At 41.9% G+C, this 26,062-nt stretch overlaps 1 protein-coding gene and 2 long non-coding RNA genes across 6 annotated transcripts; 1 reads left to right on the plus strand and 2 right to left on the minus strand.

Moving 5' to 3' along the window:
• Positions 1-7,005: 7,005 nt before the first annotated feature.
• LOC135318461 (uncharacterized) lies at positions 7,006-21,203 on the plus strand. Its single transcript, XR_010376833.1, has 3 exons — positions 7,006-7,073; positions 7,480-14,367; positions 21,193-21,203. It is a non-coding gene; the product is annotated as an uncharacterized LOC135318461 (long non-coding RNA).
• LOC116147756 (translation machinery-associated protein 7) lies at positions 16,135-16,534 on the minus strand. Its single transcript, XM_031435410.2, has one exon. It carries the CDS (start codon positions 16,483-16,485, stop codon positions 16,291-16,293), a length of 195 nt encoding a protein of 64 aa, XP_031291270.1. The 5' UTR covers positions 16,486-16,534; the 3' UTR covers positions 16,135-16,290.
• On the minus strand, positions 18,693-26,040 carry LOC105106231 (uncharacterized). Of its 4 annotated transcripts, none has more exons than XR_010376829.1 (4): positions 25,866-26,040; positions 23,204-24,228; positions 22,047-22,189; positions 18,693-21,277 (listed from the first exon to the last, which is right to left on the minus strand). It is a non-coding gene; the product is annotated as an uncharacterized LOC105106231 (long non-coding RNA). The 4 variants fall into 4 exon arrangements; XR_010376830.1 differs by having other exon boundaries at positions 23,204-24,720; XR_010376831.1 differs by lacking the exon at positions 25,866-26,040 and having other exon boundaries at positions 18,693-20,992; positions 21,085-21,277; positions 23,204-24,951.
• Between the last annotated feature and the right edge of the window lie 22 nt (positions 26,041-26,062).

Raw genomic sequence — 26,062 nt, forward strand, 5'->3', positions numbered from 1 at the left:
GGGATTGAATCCAGAACCTTGTGCATGCTAAGCATGTGCTCTACCACTGAGCTATACCCTCACCCACAAAGGTTTTAACTAGTATATTCTATTACAGCCCAGTCCCTGTTTGACTTACGGGACTGAAGGGAACAGATTTTAAGGATTAAGGATTTAGACAGAGGATGTTCCAATAATTTTGGTTAGAAATAAATGTGAACAGGGTCAGAATTTAGCAAGAGAATTGTGAAACTATTCCTCTTTAGAATATTTTTGTAAAGTCAAAGATTAATGTTAGAGATACTTATTAGACAGATACATAGAAAAAACTATCAGAAGAAAAGAAGCCTAAAAAAGAAATTATGTCTGATGCTAGAATCATAGTCAGCAGCAGATCCAAGCCAACTGCCTGTTTCAAAAGTGTCAGCACTCCAGTATTCAGAGAATAAACCAAAAAGCCACTTTGTTCCTGTTTTATATATTTTGTGATGAATTTAGATCTTATATTGGTTTGTACAAGTTTCCTGCAAAAAAATTGCTAAAATGGATGCATTTCCATAGTTAGTGTGAAAATAATAAAATTTCATAGTGGTAGCTCACAGCAAAAAAAAAAAAAGTGACAATGAATATATGTATGTTCATGTATAACTGAAAAATTGTGCTCTACACTGGAATTTGACACAACATCGTAAAATGACTATTACTCAATTAAAAAAAATGTTTAAAAATAAAAAAAAAAGGCTGAAAAAAAATTTCATAGTAACCTTTCATCATGATTTTTACCTGTCACAAGCCAAAATATTGACTCATACTTTCTATCAAACTCATTATAGCATGTAACTTTCTGGAGTTGTTGAAACCATTTAATGATTAATAAATATCATTCTGTTATGTATTCTAATCAGTGTGCATAATGCTTTGGATAATGAAAACACAAAATACCCAAACTATCGGATGCCATGAAAGCAGCAAGAAGAGGGAAATTTATAGCTGTGAGTTCTTACATTAAAAAAGAAGAAATATCTCAAATTAACAACCTGATTTTACAACTTAAGGAATTAGAAAAAGGTGGATAAGTTAAACCCAAAGCTACTTGAAGAAAGGAAATAACAAAGGTTAGAGCAAGATAAATACAAGAGAACAAACAATAGAGAAAATCAGTGAAACCAAAGTAAGTTCCTTGAAATGATGATCAATGAAATTGACAGGCTTTTCGCTACATCAACTACGAAAAAATGAGAGAAGACCCACAGAACTAAAATCAGAAAAAGAAGGGACATTACATCTGATTTTACAGAAATAAATGGATTATAAGAGAATATTATGAATAATTGTACACCAACAAATTAGATAGCCTAGAGGAAACAGATAAACTCCTAGAAACACACAACTTACTGAACACTGACTCATGAAGAAACAGAAAATCTGAACAGAGCTATAACTTTTAAGAAGATTGAATCAGCAATCTAAAACCTCCCAACAAAGAAAAGACTACTACCAGATGGCCTCACTGGTGAATTGTATACAGTATTTAAAGAATTAACACCAGTCCTTCTCAAACTCTTGCAAAAAATCTAAAAGGAGAGAACACGTCCAAATTCATCCTAGAAGGCCAACATTATCTTGAAACCAAAGCCAGACAAAAGACAGTACGAGAAAAGAAAACTATACACGATATTCCTCATGAATAGTGGTGCAAAAGTCCTCAACAAAATGCTAGCAAACAGAATTCAACAGCACATTAAAAAGAGTATGCACCATGATTAAGTTGGCTTTATTCCTGCAGTGGAATGGAATTCCTCCAATGATGGTTCAGCATGCAGAAGTCAACCACATTAACAGAGTGACAACAACAACAAAATCCACATGGTTATCTCAATTGATACAGAAGAAGCATTTGACAAAGTTAAACACCCTTTAATGATAAAAACACTTAACCGGCTAGGAATGGAAGGAAACTACTTCAACATGATAAAGGCCATTTATGAAGAGCCCACAGCTAATATCATACAGGCATACCTTGAAGATACTGCAGGTTTGGTTCCAAACTACTGCAATAATTTTTCAATAAAGTGAATCAGATGAATTTTTTCATTTCACAGTGCATATAGAAGTTATGTTTAAACTATACTGTAGTAATAAGTGTGCTAAAAATAGTACCTACATTAATTAAGAATACTTTATTGCTAAAAACTGCTAACCATCATGTGAACCTTTAGTGAGGCGTAACCTTTTTGTAATAGTAACATCAAAGATTACTGATCACAGATCACCATACTACTTACCTACTTCTAGTAGGAATGTAAAATGATAGAATATTCTTGGTTGGCACTTTTTTTTCTTCCAGCACTGAATACTTCATTTTGTTCTCTTCTGGCCTGCTAATTTCCTGGTGAAAAATCTGCTGGTAATCTTATGGGGGTTCCCTTGTACATAACAAATCATTTTCTCTTGCTGCTTTTATGATTCTCTCTTTAATTTTTAACAATTAACAGTGGGTCTTAGTATGGGTCTCTTTGGATTTATCTTTTTTGGAACTTTTTGGGCTTCTTGGATCTGGATGTCTGTTTTTTTCCCCAGGTTAGGGAAATTTTCAGCCATTATTTCTTGAATAAGTTTTCTTCCCCTTTCTCTCTTTTCCTCCTGGGACCCTAATGTGACATAGGGTCATTTGATAGTGTTTCAATATTCTGTCACGCTCTTTTTCACTCTTTTTTTCTTTTTGCTTCTCTGATTAAATGAATTCTTTTACCCTGTGTTCAAGTTCACTGATTTTTTTCTCCCACTTTATCTAGTCTTCCCTTGAACTCCTCTATTAAATTTTTTAGTTCATTTGTTATGTTCTTCATCTCTGTGATTTCTGTTTAGTACGTTCTTATATTTTCTATCTCTTTAGTTGTAATCCTCACTTTGTTCATCCATACTTACCCTGAGCTCAGTGAGCATCTTTATGACCATTACTTTGAACTCTTTATCAAGTAAATCACTTACCTCCTTTTTTAAGGTCTATTTCTGGAGTTTTATCTTATTCTTTTATTTGTAACATATTCTTCTGTTTCTTCATTTTCCTTGATTCTCTGTGTTGGGTTCTGCACATTAGCTAAAACAGCCACCTCTCTCAGCCTCGGTGGAGTTGTCTCTTGAAAAAAATGAGCCTTACCGTTCAGCCTGGCTCTTGGTCATCTCTGAAAGCTTTCTCATGGTCCAAGCTGCCTTCTTTGTTCTTAGTGGGTACTAGTTAGTTGAGGGGATGCCAAGACCTGTCAGTATCCCAGAGGAGAGGATCTCAGTCAGCATCCACATGCAGGCTGATTGGAAGCCAGACTCTTAGGCAGTGGCTTTTAAGGTATGCAAATAGACCTTTTTTAGGGAAGGACTGGGAGATGGGCATTTCCGTGTGCTGGGTGGAGGGGTGGGGAGCATGCATACCTGTTTAAGAACCATTTCGTTGTTTGCTACTATCCTGTGGGACTGTGAATAGAAGCCCTGCTGGCCACCAGAGCCAGATGATCAAGTGGTGCATCATCTTGGTGGCAGCCACAAAAGCTGGCCCCTGACCCCAGGAAACAGGTGTGACACAGCTGGACCTCCGCATTGTTTAAAGCTGGCCTGCTGCTCCCAGGTAGGCCGTGTTATTCTCTTCTTTGACATAAACCGTCTCACAAAATACCAACATTAGACAAAGATACACTGAGACCATGATAAAGTGACACAAAACAAGGCTATTACATCATTATGTTTAAGCACAGAGGAAAGCAGGGCGCTGTGCAACTCACAAAGTATTGAACATCTCCCTGTCCTGGGTAACATGAGTGATGGCTGCTGCTTTACCAATTGCTGCTTTATCCTTGCTCTAGTCTGCCCTCCATATAGATAAGATTGATTAGGCCACCCAATCATATAATTGACCTCGCTTCCTGGCAATACTCAATTTAGAGTGAACCCCTGTTTCCTTAACCTTCCCCCAAATTATCTAGCCAAAGCCCAAAGCCCACCATAATGCATTCTTTCTAATGCCCTCATTCTAAGATGCCCTATGGCTCCCATGGTGTGCTTACTCTCTTGCTGCATCAAGTAGTAAATACCATGTATTCAACTAGGTGAGTCCCTGGTAGTCTTTGGGTGAAGAATACTGACGCATGCTAACCTTTTGTCTGTCAGATTTTTTTTTTCTTTTTTGGTGACTTGGAGTTTGATTATGACATTTGTTTGCATGCCTGTGAGTTTGTGGTTGCCATAGAAAAGTTTTATTTTTTTTCTTTGTGATTTTTCATCTTTGGGTTATGATTAGAAAAATTCTTCATTCTACATTTGTGAAAATTTCATGTATATTTTTATCTAGGTGGAGTGGATGAAGAGAGTGGGGTCCAAGGGTGAAGGGAAACAGAGAAACATGAATTTGGGGGGAAGTATGGGGAGGAATAATAGATAAAGAACTTTAAGGTGGTAGAATTCTAAGGCTTATGTCTTCTGTTTTATAATTGTGTAATTATGCACAGGGCCTACAAGGTGTTTTATATATGGAGCATTCAATAAATACTTTCTCGTGGGCTAAGTGAAGACTTATGTGCTTGCTGATGTTTACCAGGTTAACGAAAATGACATCAAGAGTCTCAATGTAATATAGACAAGAATTAGTTTCAATGATGGATATTTTTGAATACTGATGACTTTGAAGTGATAGATTCTGTTTTTGCTAATGTCTGTATCCTCTAGATATTAAAATACATATTAATTAAACTTTCTTGGGAGTGCTGTATTTTAAGAATATGTCTAAGACCCATATGGACAAATCTATGGCTTCCATACAAAGATAATTTTAATGTATTTCAATGTATAAGCCATACAATATCTTCTTGAGGTGGGAGATTGAAAACTAAAACACTCTAGATATGCTCTGTCGAATATGATAGCTACTGGTCACATATGAATATTTAAATTTAAATTAAAGAAAATAAAAATTCACCTGCTCAGTGACACTAGCCGCATGTCAAATGCTCAGTAGCTATCTACCATATGGAAAGTGCAGATTTAGAACAATTTCTTCATCACAGAAAGTTCTATTGATGCTTTGTGGGCCTCAAATAAGGTGTATTAGACCCATTTAAAACCAAAGGGCCAATATTATTTCTCATACAGACTGCATCTGATTTCTTTCTGGGATATGGTATGAACAAAACCAAAATGGGTCATGAATGAATTTTCCTCTGGTGCCTTCAGGCATAAACTCTTCCCAGTTCTAACAGGGAAACAACTGTCCTCCAACTCCCTCCCTAGACTGAGGCACTCTCTGGCATCAGATTTCTAGGGGGTAAGTTCTCTTTTAGAAGAGCCAAGGGAGAGAGCCCTAAGCAATGGTTTGGGAGGCAGGGAGTCCAGCTCAGGGAGAGGGTTTCCGAGATGTGAAGAGGAGGCAAACAGGTGGGTGCCAATTTGTAGTCCCCCTGGTTTACTCAGAAGAGCAGTTCTCAAAGTGTGGTCTGTGGAACCCTTGAAGTCACTGAGACCCTACCATGGGATCCGTGAGATCAAAACTGTTTTCATAACATTACCAAGAATTCACTTACCTTTTTCACCGTGTTGACATTTGCACTGAGGTAAAACTTAGCAGGAATAGAGGCTACTTGACGAAACAGCAATAGTGGTTATTGTATTCTTCACCACCATTTAATTGGAGAATAAAAAAGCAAGTTTCACTGAAAAAATACCTGGGTGTAGTATTAAAATTATTAACTTTATTAAATCATCATTCTTGAGTCCACATTTTAGAATATCTGATAGGAAATGGAAAGTACATACAAAATACCTGTGCTATGTTCTAAAGTACTGTGTTCCAAGGAAAATAATTTTTCTAAGTTGACCTAGCCTCTTTTTTATAGAATGCCATTTTTACTTTAAGAATGAAGGACAAAGTACTATGATGATTTAGAGTTAGTTATTTGGCATAATGAATGAGTTATTTGGCATATTAGACTTAGTTAATTGGCAGTATTTATTGCCAGTGATAAAATATAAGTTCTCATGAGAAAATGAATCTTGACAGTTCCCAGTACTAACAAACCATTCTATTGGAAACTGTGGTAATATTAACAAATATGATTTTTTGATAATCTTAACTAAATGTTAACACTGTAAGATGTATACAGTTTGGTGAAGCAATGCATTACTTTTAAAAATCATGCATCAGTATAAGATTTATTCAGTGCACAAGATAGACCTTTGGATTCTTATACAGAAAATTTGGAAATATTCAGTGATAGTTTCAAGTTCCAAATTGCAAAATAACCTTGTGTAGTTTTAGTGTAGCATCAAAGATGAATAACCACAATTATCTGAAAACGTTTTATTTCCCCTACATATTTGTGTGAGGCTAGATTTTTTTTTTCATATACTTCAGTCAAAAAGATTCAATGTAGAAGCAGATATGCAAATCCATCAGTTTTCTAATGAGACAGACAAGAAAAAAGACTTGAAAAAAATGTAAAATCTAGAGGGAACACTTCTCACTAAACTGTTTTATTTTTGAAAATAGTACTTTTTCATAAAAATATATATTTTGAACGTAACGGGTTATTAATATTATAATTGAAACAATATATTTTTTTAAGATTTCAATTTCTAATATGGTAAGTGTCAACAGATATAACCCACATAAGTGAAATTATCTTTGAGGTCCCAAATTGTAAGCGTGTATAGAAATTCCGAAGCCAAAAGTTTGTACGTTGCTGACTGACACAGCCCCTGGGCCAGGACTCAGGGAGACAGGGTAACAAAGGGTGCTCCATGCAGGAGGAGAGGAGGGCTCAGGGCGAAGCTCCGGGTTTCTGAGCAGGGCTTTCAGGGTCTTAGGCCCGGAGACCGGTGTCCGGGCGCGGGAGGCAAGCCACCCGGGATTCCCCGTGTCCCCGGGGTTTCACTTCTCCCTCTCACAACCTGTGTCGGGACCTCCTGCCTGGATACTCATGACGTGACCCCAGTTCTCACTCCCGTTGCGTGTCCAGTTTCTAGAGAAGCCAATCAGCGTCTCCGTGGTTCCGGTTTCAAGGTTACTCTACCGACCTGCCAGGACTCAGATCTCTTCTCAGACTCCAATGGTAAGGGCTTTAGGAACCCAACCACTCCTCCTGCTGCTTTGGGGGTGGGGGGCGGGCAAGGACCCCTACCCGAGACCAAGACCTGGGCGGGCCTCCGCAGCGGGGAGGAGCAGGGGACCCTCCGCTGCGGCGCAGGAGCCGGGAAAGGTGCATCTCGCGGCAGGCGGCCCAGCCCCAGTCGCCGCCCGCTGATCTGCGTCGTGGGGAGAGGATTTGGGGCCCGGGGTGTTGTGGGGCTAACTGGGCGGGTATGAGTGCAGGGGCGTCGCTAATATCAAGGGCGGGGCCAGAGTCTCACAGCACTCTGGTGATTTGTGGCTGCGACCAGGGGCCTGGGCCTGATAGGCACTTCCTCCTGTGGTGTGAACAATCCTTCTAAGACCCCGCCTGCATCGCCCTGAACTAGGACCTGAGCTCCTGGACCTCGGTGGACACTGCAGCTCAGATCACCCGGCTTGGTGGTCCGTGTGGTTTGGTGGAAGGCTCCACAGTATCTCGAGAAAGAGAAGGCAGAGCTGCAGCGCACAAGTGCGAGGGGCCATGGGGCCTCCCCAACCCCTCCTGGATCTCCCCCGCTGGCCTCTCATAAGGCGGGAGGGAAATGAGCATGCCGCCCTCTCCTCGGCTCCGGAGAGGGAAGAGGCCTCTGAAGGGTTCAGGATTTTGTACCAAGAGAGTGACTCTGAGGGCCAGCCCTTCCCTCAGGACAATAGGTATCCAGTCTCTCCAGGGATGGAGAGGAAGACAGCCCCTGAGGTCAGCATTTCCCTTTGACCCCCGCAGCAGAATAGGCACTCCGGGCGACTTTGTCTCAGGCCTTGTTCTCTGCCTCACACTCAGTGTGTTTGGAGGTCTGACTCTAGCTTTTCCAAGCTACTCGGTCTCACACAGAAGTCATGTTCTCCAACTCAAGAGACCTGGAGCCTCTTACTCTGAGCTGTCTCAGCCTGAACTGAGAGCTATCCAGATCCCCAAGTCAATTCTTCCTCACCTGAACTACAGATTTAATGCAATTCCAATCAAAAACTCAGCAAGTTATTTTGTAGATATTGAAAAACTGATCTTAAATTTTAAATGGAGAGGCAAAAGACCCGGAACAGCAAACACAACACTGAAAGGGAAGAACAAAGTTGAGTGGCCTGACAGTGCTTAATTTCAGAACTTACTATAAAGCTACAATAATAAAGACAGTGTGGTATTGGGGAAAGAATAGACAAATAATTCAATATCCTGTTCAATGGAACAGAATAGAGAGCCCAGAAATAGTCACATAAATGTAGTGAACTGATCTTTGACAAAGGAACAAAGACAATACAATGGAGCAAAGATGGTCATTCAAAAGTGGTGCAGGGACAACTGGACATCTATGTGCAAAACAAAAAAAAAAGTATCTAGATATAGAACTTACACCCTTCACAAAAATCAAATCAAAATGGACCACAGATCTAAATGTAAAATGCAAAACTGCAAACACCTAGAATATAACACGGTAAGTTAAAAACATGTCTACACAAAAATCTGCACATGGATGCTTATAGTTTTATTCATAACTGCCAATACTTAGAAGCAACCAAGAAGTCCTTCAGTAGGTGAATGGATAAATAAACTGTGGTATAAGCAGACAATGGAATATTATTTAGTGCCCCCAAAAAATAAACTAGCAAGCCTTGAAAAGACACGGAGGAACCTTAAATGCATATTATTAGGTGAAAGAAACCAATCTGAAAAGCCTATATGCTGTATGATTCCAAGCATATGACATTTCAGAAAAGGCAAAACTATGGAGACAGTAAAAAGACGTGTTGCCAGGGGTTGATGGGTGAGGAGAGGAATGAGTAGGCAGAACATAGAGGATTTTTAGGGCAGTGAAAATACTCTGTGTGATACTATAATGATGGACACATGTCATGATACATTTGTCCAAACCCATAGAATGTAGACTTCCAAGACTGAACCATATTATAAACTATGGACTTTGGGTGATCGTGATATGTCATTGTAGGCTCATCAATTGTAACAAATGTACCACTCTGCAGGGAGCATTGATAATAAGGGCTGCTGTGCATGTTTGAGGGCAGGCAGTGTGAAGGAAATGTCTGTAGATTCCCCTCAGTTTTGCTGTGAACCTAAAACTATTCTACAGAAATAAAGTCTTAAAAAATATGTGAAAGAGTATTATCTAAATATCTACTTACAAATCAATAAGAAAAAATCCATGCGCATGCTCTTCTATGTGCTGTAATCTCCCTTCTTCTGAAGGAAAATGATCATGTAATGAACATGGTACCAACGGTGTCAGCCTGAGTCCCTGAGTGACTGCCTGGAGCAGACAGTGCTGTGTCCCAACCTCCCCCACCAACACACTGCTCAGTTAGAAACACACCGGGCAGCTTACAGGCAAAAGTAACCTTCTATTTTGTGGAGTCACAGAAATTTGGAGGTTTATTTGTTATAACATCAATTTACCATAATAAATGTATATTCTGACACCAATAGCCAGGGTCAGAGCACTGACTCACTTGAGAGAGAAGAGAAACTGAGCTTTGTATTGTTATATCAGAGTTGAGATTAAAGTTTTAACAGGATTGATTTTTAAAATACTGCAGTGAGAGTGTTCAGTAACACAAAGTGCTACAGCATTAAGTAACATAAAGTAATGTCAAAGTATATGGCCAGGAAAATGTTAAAGGACCCACTATTTAGTAGGAAACAAAGGACAAAAGCCGCGTTGGAAGCTATTAACAGAAAGGGGGAAAAAAGTATTTACAGAAAAGGGATTAAATAAATTGTTACACTTGTTTAGTGTAGCAAAATGACATAGCAAAGTAGCAGCCAGAAAAACACCAATAAGTTGTAGCAATATCCAGAAGAGAGTAAAAAATGTAAAGGTAATATCGGAAATAACCCTGTCCTACCCTTGGAAATGTTTGAGAGGATCTTCGCAGGTGCTGGGGAGCCTGGTGAGCGGCTGCAGTGAGACTGGAAAATCAGCTGAGACCTGGAGCTAGCTGCCCTCAAGGCACGTTCCCTCCAGCTTTGTTAGAGAGGAGAGCTGGGTCAGCAGATATGAACTGACTTTTGGAAAAAACAGGTCAATGCCGGGCCCTGAGCTCCAGAGGCTCCCACTTTTAACCGGATCACTTCTTCCAACCAGACCTACTGTTGTGTCGTGGTAGCAAAGATGTTTCTGCCTGGCTGTCCCGGTAAATACGCAGAGCATTTGGGAGCATCCTCACGCCCGGACACTGGCCATGGGAATATACTGCACCAGCCCAAGTGTACCCTTCCATGGGACAGTGACAACGTGGAATCAGTTGTGTTCTGACACTTCTCTGCTTATGAATTCTCCTGACTAAATCTCGTTCATAAAGGCACCATGTGGCACCGTGGTGCTGCGCCTGTGCGCCTTTGGGTGACATTTGGTTTACATATTGAAGGGCTTCTCCAGGACTGTTCTGACCCCAGCTACACCATAGACTAACCCCAATCCTGATGTAACAAAGGGAAACCCAGCAGCATTTCCAGCCTAAGCATCAGGCTGCTTAACATCTGTGAACAAGGATGTCACTGCAAGACAGGAGGTTTTCTTGCTACCAGCAGGAAATGAGATGTATTTTAAGAAGAAGGGATTTTTGTTTGTTGGCTTTTTGTCTTGAGAGGACCACACTCAGAGGAGTATAGACCCACAGGAATGGTTACAGCTGGAGGAAGCTGCCTCATGTTTTTCAGAAGGTGTCAATAACTCAGTGTCCCCATCTTTTTCCTTCTCTATCTCTTCCCTTCTCCCTGTACTTTTGGCCTGTCAGTGATGACAGCCATGAGGAGCTCACATCCTCAAGGGAGCAACTGAGGTCCAGCATCACAGTAAAGTCTACATTATTGTGACAGGACTCAGTTGCAAGTTAACAAAACTCATGTCAATCTAGCTTTAGCAGAAGAGATTAACATAACATGTTGATTTCCCTGGGAAGGCAAGGAGTGAGTCTAATTTGAAACGTGATTGGATCCAGGGACTCAAACTAGTCATCAGATCTCAATCTCTCTTCTCTTTCTCTGTTCCTGGGGGAAACAGCCAATGTGATTTCTAATCCCCTCACATTACCCACTTTAACAACTTAAGCAGAAAGAGAAACATCTTTCTCACAGCGTCCATTTATAAAGTACTGAAAAAGAAAAATTACCATTGGACCAGTCCCTGTTGCTAAGTGGATGTGGTACAATGTGGTAACCTGATTGGTCAGGCCTGGGTCATGTGATTTCCTTATCCCTCAGTCCATTATATTTCCTAAGTTATTTAAGGCTGTGCTGATTATTAAATCATGTAACTATTGAACACAAAGACTTCTGTAAATTCTCAGATCCATAAGAGAAATAGTGAGAACATTAACTATTAGAACTGTTGGGTTTCTTTTCATTGGCTTTTCTTTATATTTCTACATAGCTTCTTGCCTCTTCCAAGCCCCAAATTGCCTAGAAGACTGGGCCACTTTTCTGGGATCTTAATTATGACCTATATTCCAGTGGGTTGAGCGCAAAATCCCTTTGACCTGAGTTTTGTATATACCACTGATCTCTGCATTCTTGGCTGCAGCCCTGTGAGATGCCACACATTTAGGTGGTTGCCAAAGTCCGCTTTACAATAAGCACACTTCTGAGATGTGATCCCCAGATCACGGTGTTCATGCACTTGTGTAATCCCCACCCTTGGAGCATAAGCTGGACCTAGTGACTCACTTATAATAAACAGAATACAGTGAAGTGATAGAATTTTATGATCACCAGGGCACAGGCTATGAGGGACCTGAGGTCAGCTATCCAAAAATCAGCTGTTCAAACCAGTTTCTGCTCCTGGCTAGGACAAACACTCCTGTGTTCTGCAAAGAGGACAACAAGTGAAGAAACAAAGACTCCCAAATCTAATACCTGGTGAGCCAAACACTCCCCCAGGGAAGCCCCATGGCTAGAAAGATGAGGAGGGTAACAGTCTCCAATGTCCCTGTCTGCCTCCTCTGGCCCAGCTCTCTTCTCCAACTTAGAATAATCTCCTAGGAGCCCACAGAGGTGAATACCATAAATAAATCTCTGCTCATCTCCACCACGGCCACATGCCCCTGGGAAGTCCTATTCTCTCCATATGTATTAACTCAGCGTGTGCAGCAGAAAGGCAAATAACAGTGGTCTAGCAGGATGGAAACTTGTCTGTGTCTCCATGACAGGGAGGCAGTTCCAGGGCTGGTTGGTGACTCTGCATCACGAGGTTGTCCAGGCATCCAGGATCCTATGACCTTTCCTCCTCTGCTGTCCCTGGGATGATGCCCTTATTAGCATGACCCAAAGTACCTAAGACCATGTCATTGGTCCATGAGCAAACAAGGAAAGCAGGAGAGGAGGGAAGCTCTCATTGTCCATCTCCATGAGAGCTCTTGGGTGACCAGGCACATTGTCAGTGAGCAGTAATATTTTGAAAGGACTCTTTTCTTCTGAGAAGTAGGTCTCAATATTGGGCTGAAAATATTGAGTCCACCATGTTGTAAACAGAAAAGCTGTCATCTAGGCTTTGTTGTTCCATTTATAGAGCACAGGCAGAATGGAGTTAGCATACATCTTAAGGGCCCTAGGATTTTTCTGAATGGTAAATGAGCATTGATTTCAACTTAAAGTCGCCAGCTGCATTAGCCCTTAACAAGAGAGCCAGCATGTCCTTTGACGCTTTGAATCAGGCATTGGCTTCTCCTCTCTAGCTATGAAAGTTCTAGATGGCAGCTTTTTCCAATATAAGGCTATTTCGTCTACATTGAAAATCTGTTGTTTAGTGCAGCCACCTTTACGGATTACCTTAGCTAGATCTGGGTAACCTGCAGTTTTTACATCAGCACTTGCTGCCTCACCTTGCACTTTATGTTACAGAGACGGCTTCTTTCCTTAAACTTTGTCAACCACCCTCTGCTAGCTTCAAATTTTTCTCCTGCAGCTTCCTCACCTCTCTCAGCCTTCATAGAATTTAAGAGAGTTAGGGCCTCGCTGTGGTTTAGAATTTGGCTGAAGGGAATGTTGCAGCTGTTCTCTCCGGACCACGCCAACCTTCTCCATACCAGCAGAAAGGTGGTTTCGTTTTCTTATCATTTGTGGTTCACTGTTAATTTCCTTCAAGAATTTTCCTTTGCTTTCACAACTTGGCTAACTGTTTGGCACAAGAGGCCCAGCTTTCAGCCTATCTTGGCTTTTGACATGCCTTCCTGACTGAGCTTAATAATTTCTAGCTTTTGATTTAAAGTGACACGTACAACTCTTCCTTTCACTTGACCACTTAGAGGTCATTATAGGGTTATTAATTGCCCTAAAGTCAATGTTGTTGTGTCTCAAGGAATAGGGAGGCCTGAGGAGAGGGAGAGAGACAGGGGAATAGCTAATCGGTGGAGTAGTCAGAACAGACACATCATTTATCCATTAAGTTTGCTGTCTTATATGGGAGTGGTTCATGTGGCCCCAAAACAATTACAATAACATCAAAGACCACTGACCACAGATCAGCATAACAAATCTAATAATAATGAAAAAGTTTGTAATAGTGTGAGAATTACCAAAATGTGACACAGAGACATGAAGTGAGCAGATGCTGTTGGGAAAGTAGCACCAATAGACTTGCTCAACGCAGGGTTGGCACAAACCTTCCATTTGTGAAAAAAACGCAAGATCTTCAAGATGTAATGAAAGAGGCATATTCACACAGGTCAACACCAATTATTTAGTGAAACTTTGTCTAAAACTGTAGGAAGGGAGGGGCGAAATCAAAGTGTCTATTTCAGCTCCATAGGCGAAGGTTTCGCATTACAGTGGGTAAAATTGTTGTTTCTTTTCTCTTTTCGGGAGTTCTCCCATCTCTCCCAGGCTGACCACTCTGTGTTGCAGGAGATAGAAGATCTCAAGCAAAACTCAGGCTTTTCCTCCCACTGTTCTTTACACAGTATTGTGATCACCAAATTCCAATGTGTGGAGATTTTCCCCACATCCCCATTAACTCAATTTGGATTCTATCTACTAGAGATAGTATCAGATCCCACAGGCTAGATGCTCTGTCTTGCAAGACTGTCCCCCTTCCTAATATGCCAATCGCAAGTCCAGGTTGTTACCTATGTTTCTGATTGTCTATAAATTGGATGTTCTAATGTTCCCCAACTTGGGTTCAATTAATTTGCTAGAGCAGCTCACAGAACTCCAAGAAACGTTTTACTTACTAGGTTACTGGACATAACTGATGACCAGCCAGATGGAGGAGATGCACAGGGCAAGTAAGGTATGAGGGAAGGACTTGGCGGATGTCCTCTCAGATTGCATCATTCTCCCCAAATCTCCATGTCTTCATCAATGCGGAAGCTCTCTGAACCCCATCATTTTGGGTTTTTATGGAGGTTTCATTACATAGGCACAATTGATTAAGTCATTGGCCATTGCAACTGATTAAACCTTCAGCCTCTCTCAGCTCCCAGGACATGGGGGATGGGGTGGGACTGAAAGTTCCAACTTTCTATTAACATGGTTGGTTCTCCCGGTCCAAAAGTCAACTTTTAACATAGCAAAACACACCTTTGTGGCTCTCATCACTTAGGGGAGTCTAAAGGTTTTAGGAACTGTGTGCCAGAAATGAGGACAAAGACCAAATACATGCACGCACACACACACACACCCACACAAACACACACACACACATATAATTGAAGTATAGTTAATATACAATATTGTGTTAGCTTCACATATATAGCAAAGTGATTCAGTTGTATATATATATATATATACACACATACATACATATATACTCTTTCAGATTCTTTTCCATTATAGGCTATTATAAGATACTGAATATAGTTTCTTGTGCTATACAGGCAGTCCTTGCTGTTTATCTATGTTATATATAGTAGTGAGTATCTGCTAATCTCAAACTCCTAATTCATCCTTTCCCCTCAAACCTTTCCCCTTTGGTAACCATAAGTTTGTTTTCTATGTCTGTGAGTCTGTTTCTGTTTTGTGAAGAAGTTGATTTCTTTTTTTGTTTTTAGATTCCACACAAAAGTAGTATCATGTATTTGTTTTTCTCTGCCTGACTTACTTCACTTAGTATGATAATCTCTAGGTCCACCCATGTTGCAGCAAATGGCAATATTTCATCCTTCTTTATGGCTGAGTAATAGTCTAGTGTGTGTGTGTGTGTGTGTGTGTGTGTGCGTGTGCGTGTGTGTGTGTATACACCACATCTTTATCCATTCTTCTGTTGATGGACATTTAGGCTGCTTCCATGTCTTGGCTATTGTGAATAGTGCTGCTATGTGTGTTGGGGTGCATGTATCTTTTCAAATTAGAGTTTTCATCTTTTCCAGATATATGCTGGATCATATGGTAACTCTATTTTTAATTTTTTAAGGAAACTTCACATTGTTTTCTATAGTGGCTGCACCAATTTACATTCCCACCAACAGTGTAGGAGGATTCCCTTTCCTCCACACCCTCTCCCGCATTTATTATTCTTAGACTTTTTGATGATGGCCATTCTAACATGTGTGAGGTGATACCTCATTGTAGTTTTGATTTGCATTTCTCTAATAATTAGCAATATGGAACATCTTTACATGTGCCTGTTAGCCATTTGTATGTCTTCTTGGAGAAATGTCTATTTAAGTCTTCTGTTCATTTTTTGATTGGGTTGTTTGTTTTTTGATATTGGGGTGTATGAGCCTTCTGTATACATTGGAAATTAAGCCCTGGTCAGTTGCATCCTTTTGGAAATATTTTCTCCCACTCAGTAGTTTGTCTTTTCATTTTGTTTATGGCGTTCATCGTTTTTTAGCATTTCAATCTCTTATCAAAGTATTCCTCCTATCCTTTTTTTTTTTTTTTTTTTTTTTGCCATTTCAAACAAGTTGGTTTAATTCCAGGTGGTACAGAATTCAGGATGGAAAAAAGACAAGAACACATTTTGACAGGATTCTGGGCTGGGTTTATGCTGATTTCACAGCTAAGGTAGAAATGATTGAGATGAACTGAAGAGAAGATTAGCCACTGTTTGATTTTTTTTTTTACAAAAGTTTATTCTTAAATGTACAATAGGTTCCAAGACAACACTTCATTCTAGCTACAGGTGGCAACAGATGTTATGGCAGGGAATCCAGATGTTAAAACAGGAATGGAATTAAGGATCATCATTGCCTCAGGCACAAGGAACAGCTTACTTTTTGCCAGATTTCTTAATTCCACCTGTGGCCAGGGGACCCTTCCCCGCAGCCTTCGCTTTTAGCTCCTCGAGTTTCTTCTGCTCCTCTTTCTGCTTCTGCTTGAATGCCATATCTTCCTCGTCCATCTCCTTGGCCTGCTTCTTGGGCTGCTTCAGGGGCTTCTTCTTGCCACCTTCCCGGCCAGACATGGTGCCTGCCGCCCCTTCCCCAGACCCTGCCCCTATTCATTAATTTTATTCCTGAGCTCTTATATTGCCTTTCTGAGTTTTCTTGTAGTTTGTTGAATGTCTTCATGACAGCAATTTTGAATTCTCTATCGATTATATTGCAATAATCCACGACTTTAAGTGTGACTTCTGGAGAATTGTCGTTTGCTTTTTGTGGTACAGTGTTACTGTGGTTCTTCACAGTGCTTGATGTCTTGTTCCTTTGCCAAGCCATTTGAAGCAGGGAACACATTTCAGCTTGATTCCAACAATTCAACAAATTAGAAAATAGAGGCCTTTCCTTCTCTTGTCCAGTAGGTGGCACTACAACATGGGTTTTGGGTTCTCTAGTGTTACCTTTTGTTTGAGAGTTGGCACTTTCCACCCTCCATCACCTCTGCGAGAAATGTGGTCCCGTGCCCTCTTTATTGCTTCATGTGCCTCCAGGGTCGTTGGAGCCTTCTTACAGAGAGTGTCGCTGCCGTCGCTGCCTGGTGAACAGGGATAGTGGGCTCTTCCCTCATGTCTGGGAGCCCCTAATTCCCCGGTGTCACTGCTACAGGGAAGAAGGGGATGGGGGATTTGGGGTCCTGCAGGCACTTATGCCTTGTCCTGTGTTGTAAGGTTCTCTGTTGCTGCGAGTGGGGTGTTGGGACGCTGAAGTCACGGGTTTCTCAGTAGCTGGTGGGTTGGGGTCCCAGGACCCACTCCATTGGCTGCCTAGGTACCTGGGGCCCTGGGCACTGCTGTGGCTGAAAGGCTGGATTCCTGTGATCACCTCCCTGCTACAATGGGTGTCCTAGGGCTTCCAGCTCAATGGCCACAGCTGGGGACCAGGATCGGAGGCTCTGCCTCTGCTGTTCCCTGGGTTCTGCCTCCTCCATGGGTTCCAGACCACCCACCTCTACATGTACATTGTGTGGAATTCTCTGGAGTCCTAGTGTGGTGGGCAGAGTCACCTTTGTTGTGTTGTGTTTGTTCACTGGTTGTGGATGGAAGGGGAGAGACTGAGGCAGCTTTTTCCTCCTTCATAAGGCTGATGTGTCTCCTCCAGGTCACAGTCTTTTGTCTAAAATCACCTGATTCTGCTCAGCTGGAGGTGGGGCTGAGCTGCAAACTGTGGGGCCCTGGGGAGCCTCCCTTGACCCACGACCCCAACCCTCGGTCATCAGGCAGGGCCAGAAATTAACTTTGGATCCAGGACTACAGGACATGTAATTTCAGGGTCTGGAGGTGTCTGGAGACAGGCCTGAGGGATCCAGATAGCAGATCTCTGTCTGTTAGGTCCACAAAAGGGAAGAAGAGGCAGGACGCCGGGGTCCTGGGCTCTCGGGACTGGGGAGGAGGCGAGGGAGTCCTCGAAGCTTCAAAGAGTGGAAAGTTTGATGCCTGCACAGGAGAAGGGTCCATGCTTGGTGTCCTTGGGTACAGTGTTGGGACTGCTGGGTCCTGTAGGTCTTGAGAGGGGGCAGATGGTTTTCGTGTTCTTAGGGAAATGTTCAGGAAATACCTGGGCCCAAACTCCTGGCTGATCTCCTTGTAGCCACTGAGGTCTCGAGGCTCCACCCCACGTCCTGTCCTCTGCTCTCCAGGAATGACCTCCATGGCCACCAGCTGGGCAGGTCTTTTCCAAAGCCCCTGGGGCCAGTCTTTTTGGCACAGTGGTCCCCACTGTCTTAGCAGATAAAGAGACGGTGTCCAAGTAGCCCAGGCTGTGAGCTGAGGACAGGTTCTCCCTTGATTCTCCCCGCACTCAGCATCCTGTGTGCAGAGGGGGAAGTGGATACCAGGAAAAGGGGTATTTCTCTGCAAGAGAGGAATTTCTTTCATCACCTCCCTTCTCTCCTTTACCCTTTTCCCTTTCTTCCATGTGTATTTGAGTCGCAGCATACCTGTAAGGACAGAAAATACCTAAAACTTAAGTAGAGTTTACTATCAAAATATAGAGCTAACACCCGTGTAATGACCATCAGGGTGAAAACTAGAACCTCTACCAGTGCCCAGACCAGGAACCCCTGTGCCTCTCCCGACACAGACCCCAACCCTCCTGCACACGTGGCCACTGAGCTGACCCCTCCCCTCTCTTCTCTGCTTCTTCCTTCTCCAGTCCTGTTGGCCTCCATCCCCTACTGTCATTGTTACGGAAATGACAGGCCAGCCAAGAAACAAGCACCACTCGGAGGGTTGGAGTACTCAGATTTATTACACCGGCGGGCTCAGAGGGGCTTCTGCTCCTAAGCTCTGAGCACCTCCACGACGTGCACATGAGATTTTATAGAGTTAAGTACAAGCTTGGCATATTCGGCCAATAGGCATGGAACAGCTTTAGCAACATTATCACAAAAGTAGAGACAGTGAGGCAGCAAACCAACATTTCAAGGCCAGATATGTCTCTTTGAAAATCCAGCTGGCTAGCAAAAAACATGAACAGGGAATCAGCAAACCAACACTTATTAACTTAGATTTACGAGTTAGCCCAGCAGAACTCAGATCAGTAATCCAACACTTGTTACACTTAGATTTGTGACTTAGCTTGTTAGCCCAGCTGGGCTTTTCCTTCACATCATGATTTCTTCCTTGTCCTCACTTGTCAAAGAGCCCTGTTACCCTGGGGATCTCCCCCCCATCCCCTTCCACACCATCCTCGGGATGGAGGTTCCAGAGTTGATTCCCTGGAGCAAGAGCCTACATCCTTGTTAGCAGCAATGGAAACAGGTGACAGGGACTTGCGGTTCAAGGTATTATCCCAGGAGATTGAGGGCATCCAGTATGTGTGTGGGGTCCACCTTGGACCTGGGATTCAGCTTTTACGGTTCTCGAGATCTGCTCCTCCCTGAGGTCAAAATCCTTGGTAACTCAATGGGGAGGAAAACATCTATGTAAGCCTGTATTTTGTGAAATAATTAAGATTCTAAACTTGCATTTTGGTAATAATGTATCAGTGGGTGGGTCGCCCCCTTGGATGCACAGCCTTGTCTCACTGCTGAGAGCCCAAGGAGACCCTGGGCAGGTCCCTGGTAAGGAGGTCAAAAGGGAGCTCAGGTCTCCTGTCATCATCCCTGTGGCCACACGAGGGCGCTGCTGCTCTGCGCTCTCCTATTCAGGCACAGCCCGGGGAGCGAAGGGGCTGTGGTATGAGTCATAGGCTGACCTGGAGATTGGACAGCAGTGGGGGATGAGGATGCTTTCTGAGTAGCTCTGGGGTCAGGCTCGGGGGGTGGGGCAGGGGATGGAGAAGAGGAGAGCCCTGCAGCCCTGCCCTGTGTCTAAGCTTCCCATCTTCTCTCTCCACAACACACTTTCCTTTCCTTGATGAAAACACCCTGGAAAACTCAAAGTCTGTATTGTTTCTTCCACTCCCTCTTCGTTTCCGGCGGATACTAAATTTTTTTTAAATTATACTAAGGTTTAAAATTTACAAAAAGTAGTAAAGTTAGTACAGAGTTACTGTATATCTCACCATCAGTTTCCCTGTGGGAACATCTCATATGACGACCATACATTTGTCACAGCTAATGAAGCACACTGATACATTATTACCAAACTCCAAGATTTATCTGGATTTCATTAGTTTTTCTTTATTTCTGATCCAGGGTCCCATTGAAGACACCCCATTATATTAAGTCCATGCAGCCTCTCAGACTTCCCTCATTTTCAATAACCTATATATTGTGGAGAGGACTGCTCAGGGATATTGTAGCCTGTCTCTCTTATTTGACTTGAGTGACTGGGGCAAAGGGTTTGGGGGGAGAAGACCACAGACATGAAGTAACATTCTCCACACATCGAGAGTGTGTGCTCTCCACTTGATTATCACCAATAAGTTCACCTCATCACCTGGCTAAGGTACATGTCCCAGGTTTCTCTTTGTGAACTTTTCCTTTTCCTTCCCCACTTTCCATACTGTAGTCTTTAGAAGGAAGTCACTATGTGCAGCCCACACTTGAGGGGCACTCTGCTGTAAACATTGGTGTGCAGGTTTTCTAAAAACATGAGTTTTCAGATGAGTTTTGTAAATACTGGAGTGATCCGCAGAGGGGATGGTGAGCCTCTGTGTAGCTTCATGAGAAACTGCTGCCCGTCCCTGCAGTGGCTACGCTGCTTCGTGTTCCTGCAGCAGTGCCGGGAGGCTTCTGCGGCTCCACATCCTGCTCAGCGCTTGGCATCTCCTGTTCCTGGATTCCAGCTGTTCTCATACGTGTGTGATAGGATAACATCATTGTTTTTATTTGCACATCCTAATAACATATGATGTTGACCATCTTTTCATATGCATTTACATTGATAAATCTTCTTTGATGAGGTGTCTGTTCAGACATTTCTGCATTTTTAAATGACTTATTTTCAAAATGTTGAGTTTAGTGTTTCCATGTATATTCTAAAACAGGTCCTATATCAGATATGCGAATTTGCAAATAATTTCTCCCTGTCTGTGGCCTGCACTCTTTTACTGAGGTAACAGTATACATTCAGATATAGATAAAGTTTTCTGGGAGGAGAAAGAGAAATTGCTAAGTGCAGTGGTTTTTGAGCAGAGGACTTGGGTGACTGGCGAAACGTGGAGACAATATGATTACTTACGTTTTATAAATTCTTGAGTATCTTTTGAATTCTCTTCTGTGCAATGTTTTCAAAAATATATTACATTAAAATCCGTGCACTCATAAAGTACTTAACATGTATCTTCAGCTCATGTGTCAGGACGCACATTCTGATCCTCTACTCCAGACCCATCACCTGTTGACTGAGCTCTTCTGCCACAGAAATTCCATTACTGAAAAAGATAGGCTGGATTGTATGGACAATTCTCCCCACTGAAAATAGCTTAAAAAGCCATGTAAAACACAAAAACTGTCTTAAATGCATCAAAGAGGGGACAAGGTCCTAATAAATGACCACACCCCCAAAAGAAGAGAAGGACCCTCTTTGGCCTCCACAGAGAACATGGTCCTGAGAAAAGGAGAAAAGGCTCCGTGAGTTCACTGCTCAGAGCCCACGTATGGATCCCGGCACATCCAGCTCTGCGCAACCCCCACCCTTGACTTCTTCTATCCACCTGCTTTTACTTTTTAAAAATATAAACAAAGCTTTTTAATTCTGATTATGATGTGTATGTGTATTGCATTACATAAGATATAATGTATATTCACTGTAAGACATGTTATAAAGTGTTGAAAATGAAAAATGACGAAGTAAAAAGAACTGTAATCCTCAGACAGGAGATATTTTGTTGCATTTTCTTTTACTTATTTATACACATCTTCCTGCTGCTGCCCAGGTGCTGGAACTTTCTAAGTTGATGCGCACAGATCTCAGTGGCCCCCACCTGCACTCTCCGGATACCATTTCCTGAGTCAGCTCACTCTCCCACCTCCTAAGAGGGCTGTCTCTCACTTCCTCCTCCCTCGTCAGTCCCCTCCACTCCCTCCCAGTCCCTATCCTTAATGGTGGACTTCTTTTTTCACTCAGAAAATGAAAGAGGACTCAGGTGGTAATGACATCATCATCCTCCCGCACTCCTGCATCTGCACCTGTATCCTTACCTTCCCACCAGTGATGATGGACGGTCCCTCCTGCTAAGGCTGCCCCTCAGGGAGGGTACAGGGTGTGGCTCCTCCCTCCCCTGTGTCAGCAGTTTCCCACTCTCTTCTGCCTCCTTCGTTCCTGCATACAGCTGTCATAACTCCTATTAAAATTAATCAAACAAATCTAAATAAATCAAAACAAAATACTCCCATAAACATCCACCACTCTTGTCCAAGTTTCCTCCCAACACCTGCCCCATGTCTATGACTCTCCTTACAGAGCAATTCCCAAGTCCATCTCACACCTACTGGGTTGTCCTCTTATTTTTAGAAAATGGATATATGCACATGGTTTTAAGAAGTAAAATACTTCTACAAGACTTGATATCCAAGCAGATGACTCAATCTTCCATGTCTCCCCAGCTCTTGAATCTCACAGACTATCTGATTTAGTTCTTTTAGCTGATTCTCAATTGTGACTTCAGTGCCTCTAGACAACATGCTTCTTATAATACTCCTTCTTTGTTTTTCAGTTTTACATAACACCTTTAGTTAATTGGTTCTTCTTTCACACACCCCTGTCCTCCTATTATAATTTATAATTACAGATGTATCAATATTTAACTTATACTAGCTCAATGTGCAAAATTGGTATGATTATGATGATGGAAATGCCAGTCACAACTGAGCATTTAGTAGACTATGGTTACTTTTATTTCCTTGAATGAATTATTTATTGTCCCTGGAATAAATAATAGTTTTGTTGTACTTATTTTAAACCATCCCCAAACTCTCCCCAGAATCTAGTGTTCGTGAACATCTTTGAGCACATCTGATATTCTATCAACTTCCTCTCTGCACAGACCTGTCCCACAGCCCTCAGTCCTGCCTCGTGTGGAAGGGGTCCCTGCACACGTTGGGCAGGGCTGACATCCTGGATCTCCTTCATTTCCTCCCAGGCAGCCCTCTCCTTTCCTTATTTGGCTCCCATGGGGCCTGGATCCCATGTCTTCCCTATTGTTTATTTTCTCCATCATTTTCTTCCATTTTGCCTAACAGTATCCTGAGGAAGGGAACATGGAAAGTGAAGCACTGTAACTCTGAAGGGCCTTAGGCTACCCTAGGACTGAGTCACATCTTGACTAGATATACAACTCTCTGATGGAAATACTTACTTTTTCCTCAAAATTCAGAATGCATTGCTCAATGTCTCCTAGCCTCCAGGCCCAGGTGCGTTGCGTCTTATAGTTTCCAAAGTCTCTTCTTTTCCAGTCTTTTCTTAGATTTCACTGTGATGGGCCCTGGTGTGGGTCTGTTTTCTTCTAGTGCACTAAGAATTTGTGTAGGCCGTTCAAGATGTAAATTTTTGTCTGTAAACTCTGAGAAGTTTTCTTGAGACTTTTTTTTTTTTATCATTTCCTACTCTCCATTATTTTTGAAACTTGTATTTGTAATTTGTTGAAATGTCATGACTGACAGACATATTCTTACGGGTCCTCTCTCCTCCTTGCCATTACTTTTCCATCTACTTACTGGGAGCATGACTGTAATCTTTCAGTTCATCTATGGAATTATTCATTTCTATGATCATATTTTTAATTCCCAAGAGCTCTTTTTCATTCTATGATTGTATAGAATTGTATAGAATTCTGTTTTTGTTTCATATTCCATTTATTCTTTCGAAACATCTTTCAGGTATCATTGATAACAGCGGCAGGGGACCTGCCGGGACTCCTGTTATCTGCTCTCATGGCATCACGAGCTCTTCCTCACAGCAATTAGCACAGCCGTGATGTGCATCTGTCTCGGTCATTTCTGTCCCTCTCCCGCACAGCAGAGCCTGTCTCCCATCAGCAGGGGCCTGTTACTCTCCTCCAGTGTCTCCAGATCATGATGGAAGGTGGCCTTGAAATAGATGCTCCTTAACCTCTCTGAGTCTCCTTTCCCTGTCTGCTCAAAGGGATCACAGGCTGGGTGCCTCATGGGTTTGCTTTGAGGCATAAATTTGACCCTGTACGTAAATCACATGGAATGACTGCCTGAGACATAGTCAGAGCTCCTCTATTCATAGTGAACATCATGACAGTGATTGTAACATTAGGATTGTTCCCACTCTTTGCTTCTATAAACCACAATTCAAGATACATCCTTGACTATCTATTTTTGAGAACATGTGTGATTATCTTCTTGGGATAAATTTCTGAAAGAGAAATGTCTGGGTTTCAATGTAAAAATATTGAAATTATTGAGACATTTTGCGAAGTGACCTTTAAGATTTCTGTACCAATTTTCAATCCCATCAGTCTTCTCAACAGTCTGTTCTCCCTCAGTTCCTGTCAATCCTCCCCTCATTCACTTTCATCTTTGCCAAGATGATAGATTTTAAGTCATACCCATTTCTTATTGTACATTTTCATTTTTGTTTACATTTATTTATTACTAATATATGAGTTTAATATTTGCATTTCTTCTTTTCCAAATTGTTCTTTAATATTCTTTTTTTGGGGGGGTGTAGTTATTTTAAAATATTGAATTCAAGAAGGACAAACCAGCCTCCGACCACAGGAATTGGTCTGACACTTACATTGACCTCAGTGTTGTCAGAAGCGGGGGCTTTTGCTCCCCACTCGGCCAGGTTATTCTGCTGTTGACATAAGTCATCTCAGAGAACATCGACATCAGGCAGGGACATCTGAGACCATGATACAGTGAGACAAGACAAGAGCAGGACATGATTCTAAAGACAGACCACATAAGGCAGCACTGTGACCCTCACAATGCACCAAACCTCTTCCTGTGCTAATACAGCGACCACTGCTTCTGTCCAGGTACAGCTGTATTCTTGCTCTAGTCTGTCTTTCCTATGGGTGAGATTCAATCAATGCCCAGTCAAAACTATTTTCATAGCATTACTAAGATATTATTTGCCTTTTTACTATGTTGACATCTACTTTGAGGTACAGCTTAGAAATAATGGAAATTATGGAAGCAAACTGCAATAGTAACTATTTTCACAACTGTAGGAAAAAAACAGGTTTGCTTTAAAACGTCCTAATTGAAGCATTAAAATTATTATCATTTCTAAATCATAATGCTTAAAACATGTTTTAAAAATATCTTCTATGATGACAAGGGACATGCACATCAAGCACTACTGCTACATTTCAAAGTACTGTGTCCCATGTGAAATCATTTGTGTGAGCTGAACTACGCTGTTTTATGAAACACTTACTTGAAAGACTGAATGACACTGTATAACTTAGTAAAACAATGTATTACTTTTTTAAAATCTTCCATTAGTACAAGAGACATTCAGTGTGTAAATTAGGCTTGTGAATTTTAATGTAACAGATCAAGAAATATTCACTGATAATGTTTCAGGTCCACTTTGGAAATAACTTTTGACAAACTACCACTTGTGTGGTTTTAGTTTAGTATTAAAGAGGACCATCCACAATTATCTGAAAAGGTTCTTAAAAATGCTACTCTTACATATGTGTGAGACTTCAACCAAAAAAAGAGTAAATGCACCAGCAAACATGAAAATCCAGTGGTCTTCTAATGAGACAGACTAGAAAGAGACTTGAGAAAATGTAAAAATGTAAAAAGATCCACTCTTCTCACTACCGTGTTTAGTTTGGGAATTTTGAAAATATTAAATGCATGGCTTATTAATATTATTCTCAGTAAGTTAATACAAAAATTTAAACTATTATTCCTACTATGAAAAACATTGATAAATGTAGCCACATGCACAAAATTATCCTTGGGGTCCTCACTCATTTGTAAGACTGTGTAAGTATTCTGATCAAAATGTTTTGAAAATCACAAACTTACACAGACGTGGGCCGGGACTCAGTAAGACGATGTGACAAAGAGCTCTCAGTGCAGGAGGGGAGGGATCAGGGCAAAGTCCCAGGTCCCCAGGAGAGCGTGGCTCTCGGGTTTCACCGAGGAGGGGTCTCGGGCGCGACGCTCAGTGCTGGGGGTTCCCCAACTCCCCGGGTTTCACTTTCTGTCTCACAACCTGTGTT

The sequence above is a fragment of the Camelus dromedarius genome, chromosome 19 (genome assembly GCF_036321535.1).
Source record: "Camelus dromedarius isolate mCamDro1 chromosome 19, mCamDro1.pat, whole genome shotgun sequence".
NCBI lineage: Eukaryota > Metazoa > Chordata > Mammalia > Artiodactyla > Camelidae > Camelus > Camelus dromedarius.